This window comes from Delphinus delphis, chromosome 11 (assembly GCF_949987515.2).
Source record: "Delphinus delphis chromosome 11, mDelDel1.2, whole genome shotgun sequence".
Taxonomy (NCBI): Eukaryota; Metazoa; Chordata; class Mammalia; order Artiodactyla; family Delphinidae; genus Delphinus; species Delphinus delphis.
The window spans coordinates 74,914,644-74,930,605 of NC_082693.1; the positions used below are offsets into that span (position 1 = coordinate 74,914,644).

General features: G+C 35.3%; 1 protein-coding gene and 1 non-coding gene across 3 annotated transcripts in view; both read right to left on the reverse strand.

Annotated features, from left to right (window-relative positions):
- EEA1 (early endosome antigen 1) overlaps positions 1-15,962 on the reverse strand; it is a 132,285-nt gene that overhangs the window by 22,496 nt on the left and 93,827 nt on the right. For both annotated transcript variants that reach the window (XM_060025353.1, XM_060025354.1), the window contains 6 exons: positions 13,327-13,527; positions 11,867-11,980; positions 8,902-9,057; positions 6,238-6,377; positions 2,570-2,900; positions 1,380-1,481 (listed from right to left, as the gene is read on the reverse strand). In XM_060025353.1, the coding sequence (XP_059881336.1) occupies positions 1,380-1,481; positions 2,570-2,900; positions 6,238-6,377; positions 8,902-9,057; positions 11,867-11,980; positions 13,327-13,527 (1,044 nt within the window). The remainder of the gene's footprint in view (positions 1-1,379; positions 1,482-2,569; positions 2,901-6,237; positions 6,378-8,901; positions 9,058-11,866; positions 11,981-13,326; positions 13,528-15,962) is intronic.
- TRNAE-UUC (transfer RNA glutamic acid (anticodon UUC)) lies at positions 12,848-12,920 on the reverse strand. The gene has a single exon. It is a non-coding gene; the product is annotated as a tRNA-Glu (tRNA).

Here is a 15,962-nt window from a genome sequence, read left to right on the forward strand (position 1 = left end):
TAATTTTTTTAAAAAAATGCTAAATGAGCCTGTTGGCCAGTGAATCAGAAAAGATAGCTTCATATTAACTGTGATAAAACCAAGATAATTTTTGGCAAATATGTTTAGTATCTGTCTGATGACACTAAACTATACCATACAATTGTTTCCTCATTTAGAGATTTGAGGCATATTTTGCTACTACCTTATTTTAACAATCTTCTAGGATATATTTCTGTTCAAAATTAGATATCATATAGAAGTCACACTGAGGTTCCTCTGTGGCCAAGGTGAACTACACTACCTCTCACCCGTCCAACCAAAGTCATGTTTACATATTTTATGCATATTTCATTAAGAACCTAATTTGAGCATCTGACCATTCAAAGTTACTTTTGAAAAAGTTTCAGTGCTATATATGGATGCTTCAGCTTATCTCCAATACAAACGGAAATATTTTTGTGCAAAACAGGAGTCAGGTAGTGTTAATAATGATTATGTTATGATAACCAATAATAAAGTAATAGCTAACATTTGACCATTTATTTTGTTACAGCTGGTATTCTGAGCACTTTGAAATATATTAACCCATTTATTTCTCGCAATAAGTCTATGACACAGATTCTACTATTAGCCCCATCTTACTGCTGAGGAAACTGGAGCACAGAGAGATCAAGTCATCTGCCTAAGAAGGCAAGGCAAGACAGCATAGCTAATAATTGGCACAGTCAGGATATAAATTTGCACAATCTGGATTCACAGCTTGGGTATTAAACCTCTATAATTTTGCCACTTACATGGCTGGCATATAAAGCACAGGTGTCTTCTTTCAATCAACAACCAGAACACAATCACACTAAAGACTTGTCAGGACCATGTTTTGCTGCTTTATCAAATCTGATCTCTAGAAAGCTACATGCCTGGACTCTAGCTACTAGAGGTATGTCTTCAGAGAATAACAATATATATTATACCCATTTATTTCCTCATTTGCTTGTTTGTTTTGATGGAGAACAAAAGAAGCATTAATCATAGAAAAATCTCTGAATTGTTATAAAACCATTATCAAATATGCCATTAATATAAATGTCCATGAAATAAAGAGCCCTTAAAATGTCATTTCTGTGGAAAATCTATTAAGACTTTTTTTATCCATAGTAATGTTCCTTAATCTAGATTATCTAATTATAACTCTACAGTTAGTTGACCCAATTTTCTACCTTTATTAATAATAATCTTTTATTTTGGGCCTTTTATTAAACTAGCTTGAAACTTTTTAGTAGTAGGTAGAACACAAATGAAAAAAACCTTCTTTTGACTTAAGTATTGTGAAAATATTTTGAAAATATAAAGACCTTATTATGCTTTACATATTTTTTGTTATAGAAAAAAAATTTTACCTCCTTCTCTTTTTCAAGTGACTTTTTCAGTTCATTCTGTTCCTTATGCATGCTTTCTGTCTGTACTTGAAGTTGCTGCTTTAATTCTTTGCACGTTTTCTCCTAAAAAAATGGAAACTACATTATGCAGAAAATATTTGTAGTGAATTTAAGAATTTTGGTTTACAATCTCAGTAAGATCCACACAAGGAAATAAACCAGAATCACTGATGATTTAAGATGGGACAAAATCATCCATTTCAATAATAAAAACAGGCAAATATTATAGCAGTAAATGGGGAGGGAGAGGAAAAGGCTAAGAGTTTCTATTATCAACCAATAGTCACAATAAATACTTTAGATAATATTTAGACAAGATTTTAGAATACTTTGGAAACCACATTTTTATGTCACAGAATTAATTAACTTATACTATTTTAAAAGTAGAATAATGGGCTTCAAAAAATGGAAGCAAATTTTTTTAAAGTATTGAAACAACAAATAAAAATAATTACATATAACTTAAGTGGGAACATATACAGATAGAAGATGTTTCCTCCAAACAGAAAGGAACATAAAAACAACATACGAAAGTCATGTTTTTTATGGTACTCAACACTTTCACTGACCTTCATATTGAGAACAAAAGAATTTTACTTTTGCTGTTATTCTGGGTCAAAATATTTCTGAGAATACATTCCTCTTTACACATTTCCTGAGACTCAGATTTTTTTTCTCTATAGTTTAAATATTTTTTACAGTATCTCTAAGACATGGTATTATCTAGAGTTTTAGAAAATTGAATGAAGAATTAAGAAAGTTTATAGCACCAGAGTTAAAAATCATTTAGATCTTTCTGGTCTTCTTTCTTTTTTTTAATAGTCAAGTGAAAAACATTTCAACTAGTAGCTATATTCTCTGTGGAAGTGTCCCTGAGGACAAACATGCTGTAGTCTTTCCCAAATCTAGCACCAGACCCAGAATAGAGAAAAACTATATACTCAACTGAAAATTTTCTGGGCCATTGGAAAATTACACACACAAACACCAATATCTTTTTCTCAGGTTAAGTAATCCCAATTCCTTTCCTCTAAGAACACTTAAAATCACTTAAATGGAGGGTGAAAAGTCAACAGTGAATTAAGCAGAAAAGTCACTACATTTTAAATAAAAATCACTTCTACCTAAGACAGTAAACATAAACAACTAACCAAATCTAATACAGCAGCTTTTCCTTTCTGGTTTTCCTTTTCAAATTCACTTTTGGAGTTCTTCAAAGAATCAGAAACTTCTGATAATTTCTCTTTTGCTGCAGAAAGCTCTGCTACTAGAGTTTCTTTCTCCATCTTCACTTTTTGTAGTTCTGTTACTGCTGTGTGAACTTTGTTATTCAATTCCTTGTGCTGCATCTTTGCATCTTGACTTAAATTTTCAATTTCTTGTTTAAGGACTTTTTTTTCTTCTTCTTGCTTGTTAAGCATTTGCTTAATATTTTCAAGCGCTTCAGATTTCTTCTGTAGATCCAACTTTGTATTGGATACTCTAAATATTTAAGAAACAATTTCTTTAATAATGCATAATTTACCATTCAAATAAATTATTGAGTTTTAAAACTTTCTTGTGTAGTTAAGAAGTAAAAACAATAATTTAATATCATAAAACCACACAACTGAAAAATGCCTTAGAACATCTGATCCAATGATTTAACAGATGAAGATGATTTTCCTCAAGTCAAATAAATTAGTGGTAAAGCCAAGACCATCTAAGCCCATGACTTAATCCAGTCTTGTTGACCACAATGTATCACCAAATAAATCTGTGCAAACAGCAAACCCTCTAGTGTATGACAGCCAGAAATGTTTTCCCATGTGCCCTAAAGAACTTATTTATTACATTAGCCCCCATGCACAGAACTCTGCCTCTTTCCTTGAAAAACTAAAACACATTATGTGTTTGCCAGGTCTTAAACTTGAAAACACATAAGATAACCAGGAAAAATAAAGTTAAAAAATAGAAGAAATATTTCATTTCAAACATGGAGGAAAGACAAAAGATTTACTTTAATCCTAGAGCCTAGCAGATTATATAAAAGATTTGTTATCATTTAATATAAGTTTTCTACACCGGAATGAATTAAAAAGTTACAAGAACCTGAAACTAACATGATATTGTAAATCAACTATACTTCAATTTTTTAAAACAGGAAAAAAAAAGTTATAAGAATGAGGAAATGAAGATATTGTTTTAAGAAAGTTAAACTAAAGACTTTGCTTTCATAAAATGAATAAAATTATGCATATTACATATCAAAAGAAAAGAACACATTAAAGATCAACCATTTTTTAAAGTGCAAATGAAACCAAGTGCAAAGTAATATTTCTAGAATGCATACTATTTCCAATGTACTTTACTATCAATGTACTTTATTATAAATTCAACAATATGTTAAAGAGAGGTTATTAAAAAATGTACCAGCCACATAATTGAAGTTGGGTATTAAAACAATACCAGAACTGCATCTATACCTTGAAGTTTTCTAACTTTTAGTCCCAGAAACTTACTTTTACTTTAAAAAAAGTAGGTAGAACATATGAAGGCACATTCACAGGATCCTGTACCTTGTGGATTTTTAAAGGTCTAAATAGAAAAGTCATTGTACTAATATTACTTTACCATTTAATATAGTTAAAATCCCTGTCAAGCAACCATAAAACTGGGACTTGATATATTTACTATGCTACTTAACTTTTCCATAAGTAATTATTATAAAATCATAAGACTATGTGAATCAAAGAAAGCAAACAGAAATAAAGGCTTGCACAAATACCATATGCTAACACATATATATGAAATCTAAGAAAAAAACAAAAAATGTCATGAAGAACCTAAGGGGTAAAATGGGAATAAAGACACAGACCTACTAGAGAATGCACTTGAGGACATGGGGAGGGGGAAGGGTAAGCTGTGACAAAGTGAGAGAGTGGCATGGACATATATACACTACCAAACGTAAAACAGATAGCTAGTGGGAAGCAGCCGCATAGCACAGGGAGATAGCTCGGTGCTTTGTGACCACCTAGTGGGGGGAGATAGGGAGGGTGGGAGGGAGACGCAAGAGGGAAGAGATATGGGAACATATGTATATGTATAACTGATTCACTTTGTTATAAAGCAGAAACTAACACACCATTGTAAAGCAATTATACTCCAATAAAGATGTAAAAAAAAAAAAGTCAGTTTTGATATCTATCTTTATCTATACCAGCTCTCTATTATGTAAAAAAGTTAATAGTAGATCCCTATTTATATTGAAACTTGTATATATATATCACACAAATACATACAGAATTTTATTTTAAATATGCCTGTTTTCTATTACACTAAAACCCTTTGAGACATATCTCATTAAATATTTTAAATTAGTGGCTTTACATTTCATGACAAACCTCTAGACATAAAAATAATAAAAAATTCTTTAGTACAAAGAAAAAAGAAATAAAGCCTTGCATAGTGACTATAAAACTTAGTTTATTTTTTTCAAAGTCACTTAAGGAAGTAATAAATAAATCCACAATCTGGGAAACCTTAACATCCCTTTCTCAGAAACTGACAGAAATGACCAGAGAAAAAAATTGGCAAGGATATAGAAGATTAGAACAACATTATCAACCACCTTAACCTAACTGATATTTATAGAACACTTTACCCAAAAACACATATATGTGTACATGGAAACTTAACCAAGATAAACCATACACTGTGCCCTAAATGAAAATTTGAAATGTCTGAATTTTACTGAGTATGTTCTCCTACCAAAATGGAATTAAATTAGAAATGAATAACAGTAAGATATCTAGAAGAGTCCTAAATATTTGAAAAGTAAACAATATACTCCTAAGTAACCTGTAAATCAAAGAAATCACAAAGGATATTTGAAAATACATTAAACCGCAGAGTAATGAAAATACATTATAAGATGGAATTTGGAGGGAAAGAGTTGCATGCAGAGTGAAGGTGGCCCTTGAGAAAGTGGAGCTCTGTACCCTGTTATCTGGGCTGAGTCCTATGACCAGGGGTGAGGTTTAGTCAAACCTCAGATGTGTTTACCCAGCCCTTCTTTCTTAGGCAGTTCTCTAGAAATGCAGGACCCCACATAAGAAATGTTTGCATAAAGTATAAAGGCAAAAATTTTTAAAACCTCAGTAGAAATGGAAAGAAACACTGGGCCCATAGCGGGCCTTGGGAAAGAGAACAAGAACCAACTCAAAGGTCATCTTCACAGACACATGACTGGGTTCCAGAGGTGACAAATCACTCAGTGGGTGATACAAAGGATCAGATGTACTCCCCAAATACCTAGGCACTGGAAACGACGATGTTAAGAGAAGAAATGCCACTTGAGGCACAAAATGCATCTGTATATCCTCAAGTTCACAATGTCAGGACCCAATTTACTAGCTGTGAGAACAAAAACATTTTGTCATCACTCCCAAAACAAGGATGAAACCATGAAGGTATAAAACAATTTACTATCATCAACTTTGATGGGTTTTATTTCATTTCCCTGAAAGGTACTGAATAACTTTCCCAGGCTCTCAGCTTCCAGCTTTACTACTGAGAGTCAAAAACCCTCACCATCCTGACACAGATCCAGTCTGCCAACTGTCAGAGTGGTGTATTTGGCCTTTAAAGACAAAGTCTACTGAAATGTGACTGGTCACAAGCCCTCCTATTTAACCATACTGTGATGGCTTTATTTTTCATTCACATTAATATCAGTAGTTGATAGAATCAAATAAATCTTTAAGCACTGTGATAGCAAAATTGAAATCTTATGAAACTTAGTTTATAATCCTCTCCCTTAAGTAGTTTAGCTTACGTTTCTTTCTCCTTTTCAAGTTGTTTACTCAATTCTGTGGCTCTAAGCTCTAAATCTGTGTTCAGCTGTCTTTGCTCTTGTAGATCCTGCAAAGCTTGCTCCTTGTTTGCTTTAACTTCAAGAGTATCAGCTTCCAGTTTCTATGGCAGAAATATAAAACCATTTTAATGTCAACGATTATCTATCTATTAAACATTATAACATTTATTTACACTCAAATTAGTGTTGACATAACACACAAAAATAACCAAAAATATTTATGTTATAATAAAAAACACATTCTGAAGCCATCACTGAATAAAGAAGCCATTTATCTTGGAATCTTTCAGAAGACCTAGCAGCTGGCTTTATATATGACAGGCAGTCACTAAGTTTTCACTTTTTAAAATGAACTCTGGGGCTTCCCTGGTGGCGCAGTGGTTGAGAGTCCGCCTGCCGATGCAGGGGACACGGGTTCGTGCCCTGGTCCGGGAAGATCCCACATGCCGCGGAGCAGCTGGGCCCGTGAGCCATGGCCGCTGAGCCTGTGCGTCCGGAGCCTATGCTCCGCAACAGGAGAGGCCACAGCAGTGAGAGGCCCGCATACCACAAAAAAAAATTAATTAATTAAAAAATTAAATAAATAAATAAAATGAACTCTGAATAAGAGAATAAATTTAATTATATTTATTACTTGAGTAAAAGTTATTAACTCAAGTATGAAAAAACTAAGTAACAGGTTCACACATGGGCCCACTTAAAATATATAATCCTGGGACTTCCCTGGTAGAGCAGCGGTTAAGAATCTGCCTGCCAATGCAGGAGACACGGGTTCAAGCCCTGGTCTGGGAAGATCCCACATGCCACGGAGCAACTAAGTCCGTGCGCTACAACTACTAAACCTGTGCTCTACAGCCCACGAGCCACAACTACTGAGCCTGCACACCTAGAGCCCGTGCTCTGCAATAAGAGAAGCCACCACAATGAGAAGCACGCACACCGCAACAAAGAATAGCTCCCGCTCGCCACAACTAGAGAAAGCCTGCACGCAGCAACGAAGACCCAATGCAGCCAAAAATAAGTAAATTTATTTTAAAATAAATAAATAAAATATATAATCCTTTATATTCAGCTTACAACACTGTTATATAATTATAAATATTCAAAACTAAAATGGAGTTGTCATGTCATCCTTCTCATTAACACCTATTGACCCTAAATATAAAGCCAATTAAACTTCTGATTTTGCTTCTTTAATCTCTTGGTCTAGAGATTATTATTCTTCACACTATGGCTTCTATTTCATACATATACATATAACTGTATGTATTTTTACAAAGTTACAAAATCAAACTGTTAAATATATAGTTTAAACATCTATAAGCAATGCTTTTCTTGTATAGTTGTAAAAATTTTGCATACTATTTTATAAGCCAATTTAGGTACCCGTGGCTCTTACTCAACACTTACACTGGATATTCAATGTAACTATGTTAATTCTATTAACTACATATATACACAAACACACACATATATATATAAAACAGGTGGAATACTTCCTAAAATAATAATTACAAAATGTTAAATATCCGACATTGTCATGGATCACAATAGACACTAGTGGTTCTAAATATCTTTTTTTTGGGGGGGGGCACGCCACGAGGCATGCGGGATCTTAGTTCCTTGACCAGGGATCAAACGCGTACCTGCCCTGCAGTGGAAGCATGGAGTCTTAACCACTGTACCACCAGAGAAGTCCCTAAATAACTATTTTTAAAAGATACTCAAATAGAATTCTCATTAGATGCCTTTCATCTTAAAAAAAAGACCAAAATAAAGTTTTTCTGTTCTTTTCAACCATTACATCATGTAATTGATCATACCATTATCACTGACCATAAAGAAAAGGGAACCCATAAATAGAATTGTAAATGTAATTTTCTTCTTCCATGTTATATTGCTATAGATGCACATATAGAAATATACATAGCCCATGATTCTATAATTGTACAGAAGTGCTTCATCTGACTGTGAAGGTATAAGTTACATATATAGTAACTTGAGAAATTTTTCTTTAACTTACCGAAGTTCTAATTTAAAGGACAAAGGACTCAGGTCAAATCCTTCTCTAATATGTGTAGTCAGTCATTTAATCTCTTTAGTATAAATCAATACTTTCACTTGAAGTTGTGTTAAAGAAAGAAGCAATTTACCATAATGTAAATTATAATAGTTTTAATAATATTAAATTAGAAACAAAATCCAAAGGGTATAAATGTAAAATGTAAAAAAAGGAAGAAATATACCATACCTGAATATTACATTGGAATAAGGAGGGAAGGAGACAGGAATGATAGGGCAGAAGAGACTTCACAACAATAAAAAACTAAGTTCCTTGTAATTAGAGTAGATCCTTGGTTGGTTGTCTCTTTAAAACACTTACACATTACAATGCAACCCGTGTATATGTAAACTGCTATTTGTAAAAGCCATCCATTAGTGAAGAAATTAAAAGTAAAGGTGGAATCCAAAATTAAGACATGAAAAAACTACAAGTAATTTTTTAAACTGGTATATCACAACTTCACACTTGTTTGCAAATTTAAAATCTTTGATTCCTTCTAGGTCATCAATTTCCATTGCTACAGCAGTAGAAAATATGGCCACAGTTTCCTTTATACAAACCTTAATTTGACATTCCAGTTCTTCAGTTTTCTGTTCTAAAGAGAGATGTTTCTCTTTATATTCTTTAAGATGACTTTCCAGCTGACTGCAATGTTCTTGCTTATCCTGCAACTTTGTAGTGACCTGATCCAACTGAGTAGTGATCTTATTTAACTCCTATAAAAAATACAATTAAAGATAACTTTGGTAAGGTTTACTTTGCTGTAATGCCCAAATGTTTGTTCAAAGTAAAGCAGAAAACTCTAACTTTATTTAAGAAACTATTGTGAGTAAGACCATAGATAAGTCTAATAATATATCAGAGGTTATATTTACCCACCAATGTAAAGGACCTGAACTGAAGTTGTACATAGTCTGAGATACTACGTTTACATACATAAGAGCTCAATAACTTTTTCTAGGAAGAGTTATTTTAGGAGCCAAAAGATACAACAGAATATTAAACAGGCTAATAATAAAACAACACTTTTATACTATAATTAAATGTTTTCAATGTTCAAAACACCATTTTTTAATATAGTTTTTTAATTACAGGGATTACATTATAAAACTTGAGCAATTCATTGGGAATATCTAGTTGCACAGAAAAAAACAAAATAAAAATTACTAGTAAATCCACTACCCACAGATAATTACTATTTTTTCATAACTTTCCTTCTAGTCTTTTCTGTATGTTAGTTTCTATTTTTTGATTTGTACTTTTAAAATAAAGGAGGTCGCTTTACATACTGTTTTACTGTACCCTCCTTTGTTTTTTTTGTTGTTGTTTTGTGGTTTTTTTTGCGGTACGCGGACCTCTCACTGCTGTGGCCTCTCCTGTTGCGGAGCATAGGCTCCGGACGCGCAGGCTCAGTGGCCATGGCTCACGGGCCCAGCCGCTCTGCGGCATGTGGGATCTTCCCGGACCGGGGCACAAACCCATGTCCCCTGCATCAGCAGGCAGACTCTCAACCACTGCGCCACCAGGGAAGCCCTAACCTCCTTTGTTTTTACATAACAATGCGTCATGAAACTGTGACATTATTTTCTAAAATATCATTATACATGACTGCGTAAATTTCTATTTTATCAATACAGACCATTTTTTGCCAAATGTCCTATTTTATATTCTTAGATTGCTACAAACCTTTCTGCAGATATGCTAACAGCATGCTTAAAACTACGATTATTCCCTTAGGGTAAAGGACTAAAAGTGAGCTAATGAATATGAAAAATCCTAAAGGTCTTTAAATAAATATATTGCCAACCAGCTTCCCCTACCACCATCAAAAGGTTCAACTAATGTATACTATCGCAAGCAAGGTATGGAAGTGGCTTGTTCTTCTACACCATGTCCAATCCTTCCAGTGTTAAACACAAACATTTTACCTTAATAAAGGCATATTCCATTATTGTCTTAATTTGCAATTGGTTCTTAATGAACTTGAGGATTTGCTAATATAGTTTTGATCATTTACTTTTGTTTTTAGTCACTTATTTCTTATGTAAAAGTGTTTTAAACATCAAAAATATTAGCCCTTCATCAGACATACTTCAGAAAATGTTTTATTCTTTTGCTACTTGCTTTAGAATTTTGTAATATTTTTGGCAGGTAAATTTTAAACTTTTATGTGGTTATTCTTATAAATACTTTTTCCACTATAGTTCCTGGCACTGACCTAATACTTAGAAAATACTTTCCAGATGTGTTTAGCAATAATGTAAATAACAATATAAAGTAAAAAGCAAGCTGCAGAACAACATATATAATGATAGTATATGTATAAAACAAAAAGATCTGTGTATGTGTATATACACACACACATATATTTTTGTTCAATGTTTATATATGTCTGGAAGGATACATACCAAATTTAAAAGCAAAATTTCCATATAAGGAGAAAAGACGGATTGGGGTTAAGGGTTAATATAGAAAATCATTTTGTTTTGTTAACTTCATACACTACTATATTGTTTAAAAACTGTTTGGACCAACAACCAGTATTTACTTCTCAAGCAAAAAGTAAACTTTAAAAATTCCTACCTGGTCAAAGGTAAGAAAAATCTACCAGCATTTTGAGCTTGGCCCTAAAGGAGGAAGCTTTTATTCTACCAGAAGTGTTGAGAAGAGTAACTTGTGTATGCTTTCCAGCCCTACTTACTCCTACCCCCAAGAAAAGAGAGTAACTCTTACTATTGAGATGGAATACATGGTGCTCTTTTCCTGCTTCCAAGTAGGAAGTATACCTGGGTCACAGCCTGATTACCTACTTAAAACAAGTGTGGAAATCTGTCTCTTCCCCAGTCATTGGCACTTGATGGGATGAAGCAACAATTCAACAATTAGGAGTAAACATTTCAGCTCCACACCAAGGTCTATATTATGGGAGAAATACAATATTAAGAAGCTCAACCATAGATGCACAAGTCGAGCTTTATCAAAAGCAAAGATGGGGCTTCCCTGGTGGCGCAGTGGTTGAGAGTCCGCCTGCCGATGCAGGGGACGCGGGTTCGTGCCCAGGTCAGGAAAGATCCCACATGCCGCAGAGCGGCTTGGGCCCGTGAGCCATGGCCGCTGAGCCTGTGCGTCTGGAGCCTGTGCTCCGCAATGGGAGAGGCCACAAGAGTGAGAGGCCGCGTACTGCAAAAAAAAAAAGATGTTTTTTGTTTTTGTTTTTTTGCCACACCTCTTGTCTTGTGGAATTCGTAGTTCCCCAACCAGGGATTAAACCCGGGCCACCACGGTAAAAGTACCAAGTTCTAACCACTGGACTGCCAGGGAATTCCCAAAGATGATACTTTTATCTCCATCTGTCTGACTCTTGCATCTACCACTCAACTGGTTCTGAACTCAGGGAGAAATTAAGGAGAATAAGCAGGTCAATCACAATATTATATAAAACTGAGTATCATTTTTACATGTTTCCAGTTAATTTATCTACCAAAACATTAGGTTATGGTAAGAAATTGCATCAGGTTCTCCTACCTGCTGTTTATCTTGTAATGCGTTTTGGGCTGTGTCCAAATGATTCTGAAGATCTGCTCTTTGAGCAGTTTTTGCTGCTTCTGCTGACAGCAATAATTCAGTTTTGGCTTTAATCTGTAACAAAATTTACAAGTCATTTAATTTCTATTTACTTCTTGATTTCCCCTTGCTTGACTGTACATTACTTTTGTCACTAAATAATTTTAAAAAATTAAATCTTTTGCCAGAAAACATAAAGATTTAGACATTAAAAAATAAGTATGTGATAATTCCCCAAACAGGAATGAGTAGGAGAGAATACTCCTAATAATGCTTGAATAAATGATAAAAAGATGCCCCTATATAACAGCAAAACACTTCCTCCTCTCTAAAATTGGACATCCACATATTGAATTATCTTTAACTCATCTAACAAATATATTTTTAAAAGAAATGTGTATCCTCTTTTTCCAAATTCTAATAGTATACTTGTTATTTTATTATATCATTTCTGATTTTCAATGGAATTATTCTCCTCAAATAAAGAAAATTAAGGCTTAGAAATGTTTCTATAACTTTCTTTACTATAGTATAGAATAAAAAACCAATGATGAGAATGAAGAAAGGAATATGTCTTAATTTCCACACCATGACTGACTCACTGAGCAAGGCTTCCATACTGGCCTCTGAAAGTAAACACATTAAAATACATAATGGGCGTTTCCCTGGTGGCACAGTGGTTGAGTCTGCCTGCCAATACAGGGGACACAGGTTCGTGCCCCAGTCCGGGAAGATCCCACATGCTGCAGAGAGGCTGGGCCCGTGAGCCATGGACGCTGAGCCCGCGCGTCCGGAGCCTGTGCTCCGCAACGGGAGAGGCCACAACAGTGAGAGGCCCGCGTACCGCAAAAAAAAAAAAACAATACATAATGGTACCATACAAAGTTGGGTTTTTTGTTTTGTTTTGTTTTGTGGCCGTGCTCGAGGCTTGCGGGATCTTAGTTCCCCAGCCAGGGGTTGAACCTGGGCCCTCAGCAGTGAAAGTGCCATGTCCTGACCACTGGACCACCAGGGAATTCCCTAAAGTTTTTTTTTAACCAAACCTTTTAAAAAATAAAATTCAAAATAATTCAAATATATGTAACAGAAATCTAATGGTATAATAATATCAAACAACTTTGAACTTAGGAAACAATAATAAGGGCTTCATGAAAAAAAAAGTGAAAAGATCTGGTAGTTTCAGGAAGAGTAATTTGTTGGGAGAGAGAGAAAGAGACGCAGGGAAAGGGAGAAAGGCAAACAGGAAGGCTCAACAACTGTCTAAATACAAACTTTATTTAATTCCTATTCCTAATTTTTTTTTCCATTAATAAGTAAGGCAGGGGTGGGGAGGGAGAGAGAAACGATTTAAAATATGTGATGGCCTAAAATTGGTGTTTTATTCATGCAAACTCATATTAAGTTACATAATTCGATATTACCTGTATATCAAGCTGGGAGACCTTCTCCTTGCTTTCATTTAATTGACTACTTAATTCATTAATGCTAGATTCTAGGGAAAGGACGCGGTCTTGTGCAGCTCTGAGATGTGCCTTCTGCTCTTGCACCTGGTCATGCAAATTCTCCTGGGCTTGTTTATGACTTTCTGACTGATTCTTCAGCTTCTCCGTTAGTTGAGTTACCTACCATATAAGCAAGACTCTAATTACGAAGGTCACAAATGATGTAACAAGAACTAAGAAACCCAAATTTAAGGACCATGAGAATGTTAAAGTGCTCTATGATAGATTATCTCAACTTTTTTTCGAGAAACATTATTCACATCTTTCCAAAAATAAGTAAACATAATCTCTCAAAATCATAAGAATAACATCAAATTCAGAGATTCCTATTATTTTTAAAACCAACTCTACTGAACTATAATTTAGATGCAATAAAATTCACCCAATTCAATTGTACAGTTTGAGGAGAGCTGATAAATACATTCATTTAACCATCACCACAATCAAGCAAGAGAACATTCCGATTACCCCCAAAAGTTTCCTCATGCTCCTGTGCACTCAGTACCCACCCTCCGCTCATCTCTGGCCCCAGACAATCACTGATCTGATTGAGTAATAAGAGTTCCTTATATATCCTGGATGTTTCTGAATTGTCAGATATATGTACTACACATATTTTCTCCCAGTCTGTCTTGGCTTTTATTTTTGTAATGGTGTCTTTTGAAGAACATTCATTTTTCATTTAGGTGAAATCCAATTCATCTGATGTTTCTTTGGGTACTCTGGTTAGAATGCATTGAGTTTCTTGAATCTGTGGTTTCATATTTTTAATCAAATTTACAATTTTTTCAGCCACTAGTTCTATAAATATTTTCCTCCTTCCCACTCTTCTTTGACACTCATTATATGTATGCCAGATTACATGATACTATCCCACAGGTCATTAAGGCACTGTTCATTTTTTTTCCAGCTTTTTTCTCTCTGTGCTTCATTGTGGACAGTTTCAATTACCTTGTCTTAATGGTCACTGATACTGTTTTCCATTTGCTTAATCTATTACATTCATCGAGTGAAATTTTCATTTCTGATTTTTTTTTAATCTCTAGTTCTAATTTTTACTTTCTATTTCCATTATTATAGTTTTTTCTTTATATCCATAAGCATATTTTATTTTTTTAAGTGTAAAGGGTTTTTTAAAGTTATGTGTAACATAGGCAAAATTATTTTATTTATTTATTTTTGGCTCCGTTGGGTCTTCGTTGCTGCCCACGGGCTTTCTCTAAGTTGCGGTGAGCGGCGGCTACTCTTCGTTGCAGTGCGCAGGCTTCTCTGATTATGGTGGCTTCTCTTGCTGTGGAGCACAGGCTCTAGGCGTGCTGGCTTCAGTAGTTGTGGCACAAGTGCTCAGCAGTTGTGGCTCACGGGCTCTAGAGTGCAGGCTCAGTAGTGTGGCACACAGGCTTAGTTGCTCTGTGGCATGTGGGATCTTCCCAGACCGGGGCTTGAACCCATGTCCCCTGCATTGGCAAGTGGACTCTTAACCACTGCCCCACCAGTGAAGTCCTGGCAAAATTATTTAAGTCAATAAATTTTTAAGGAATTTCAAGTGTTCTGATTCTTTCCACTGCCAATCACCTTAGTTCCTCCAAACTCAAAATCTGCAAGATAAAATAGCCCTTTCAAAAAGAAGTTGTCATGTGAGTCAGCCCACAATTCTTTTAGTTGGGCTTCTTATATCTCCAATGGAATACGAACACACTTCAAAATTTCCATCCTGTAATCTTTGGGATCCAATTTCCTCGAGCAATTTACTTTAGGACCACGTTTAGGGTCAGGAGTTGGATCTGCCTGGTTTTGAATTTGACACCCTTTAAAAATGTATTAGGTTCAGGGCTTCCCTGGTGGCGCAGTGGTTGAGAGTTCGCCTGCCGATGCAGGGGAAACGGGTTCGTGCCCCGGTCCGGGAAGATCCCACATGCCGTGGAGCGGCTGAGCCCGTGAGCCATGGCCGCTGAGCCTGTGCATCTGGAGCCTGTGCTCTGCAACAGGAAAGGCCACAACAGTGAGAGGCCCGCGTACCGCAAAAAAAAAAAAAATTTATTAGGTTCAAATCACATTCACTCCTAAGCCATCACACCCTAGAACAGTACAGATCGTTGGGATATGCCAATACCTTTTTAATATGATATTTTTTAATTTATTTATTATTTATTTTTGGTTCCACTGGGTCTTTGTTGTGGTGCATGGGCTTCTCATTGCGGTGGCTTCTCTTGTTGTGGAGCACGGGCTTTAGGTGTGCAGCCTTCAGTAGTTGTGGCACGTGGCTCAGTAGTGGTAGCTCACAGACTCTAGAGCACAGGCTTAGTAGCTGTGGTGCACAGGCTTAGCTGCTCCATGGCATGTGGGATCTTCCCGGACCAGGGCTCGAACCCGTGTCCCCTGCATTGGCAGGTGGGTTCTTAACCACTGCGCCACCAGGGAAGCCCACCAATACCTTTTTAAAATCCAGACACTGTGTTCAAGATAAAAGCCTAAAAAAAGAAGCCATCTTTGTTTCATGTCAACATTAAAATTAGAGTACTAAATCAATGCAGCTGGTAATTTCAAAGCTTAAG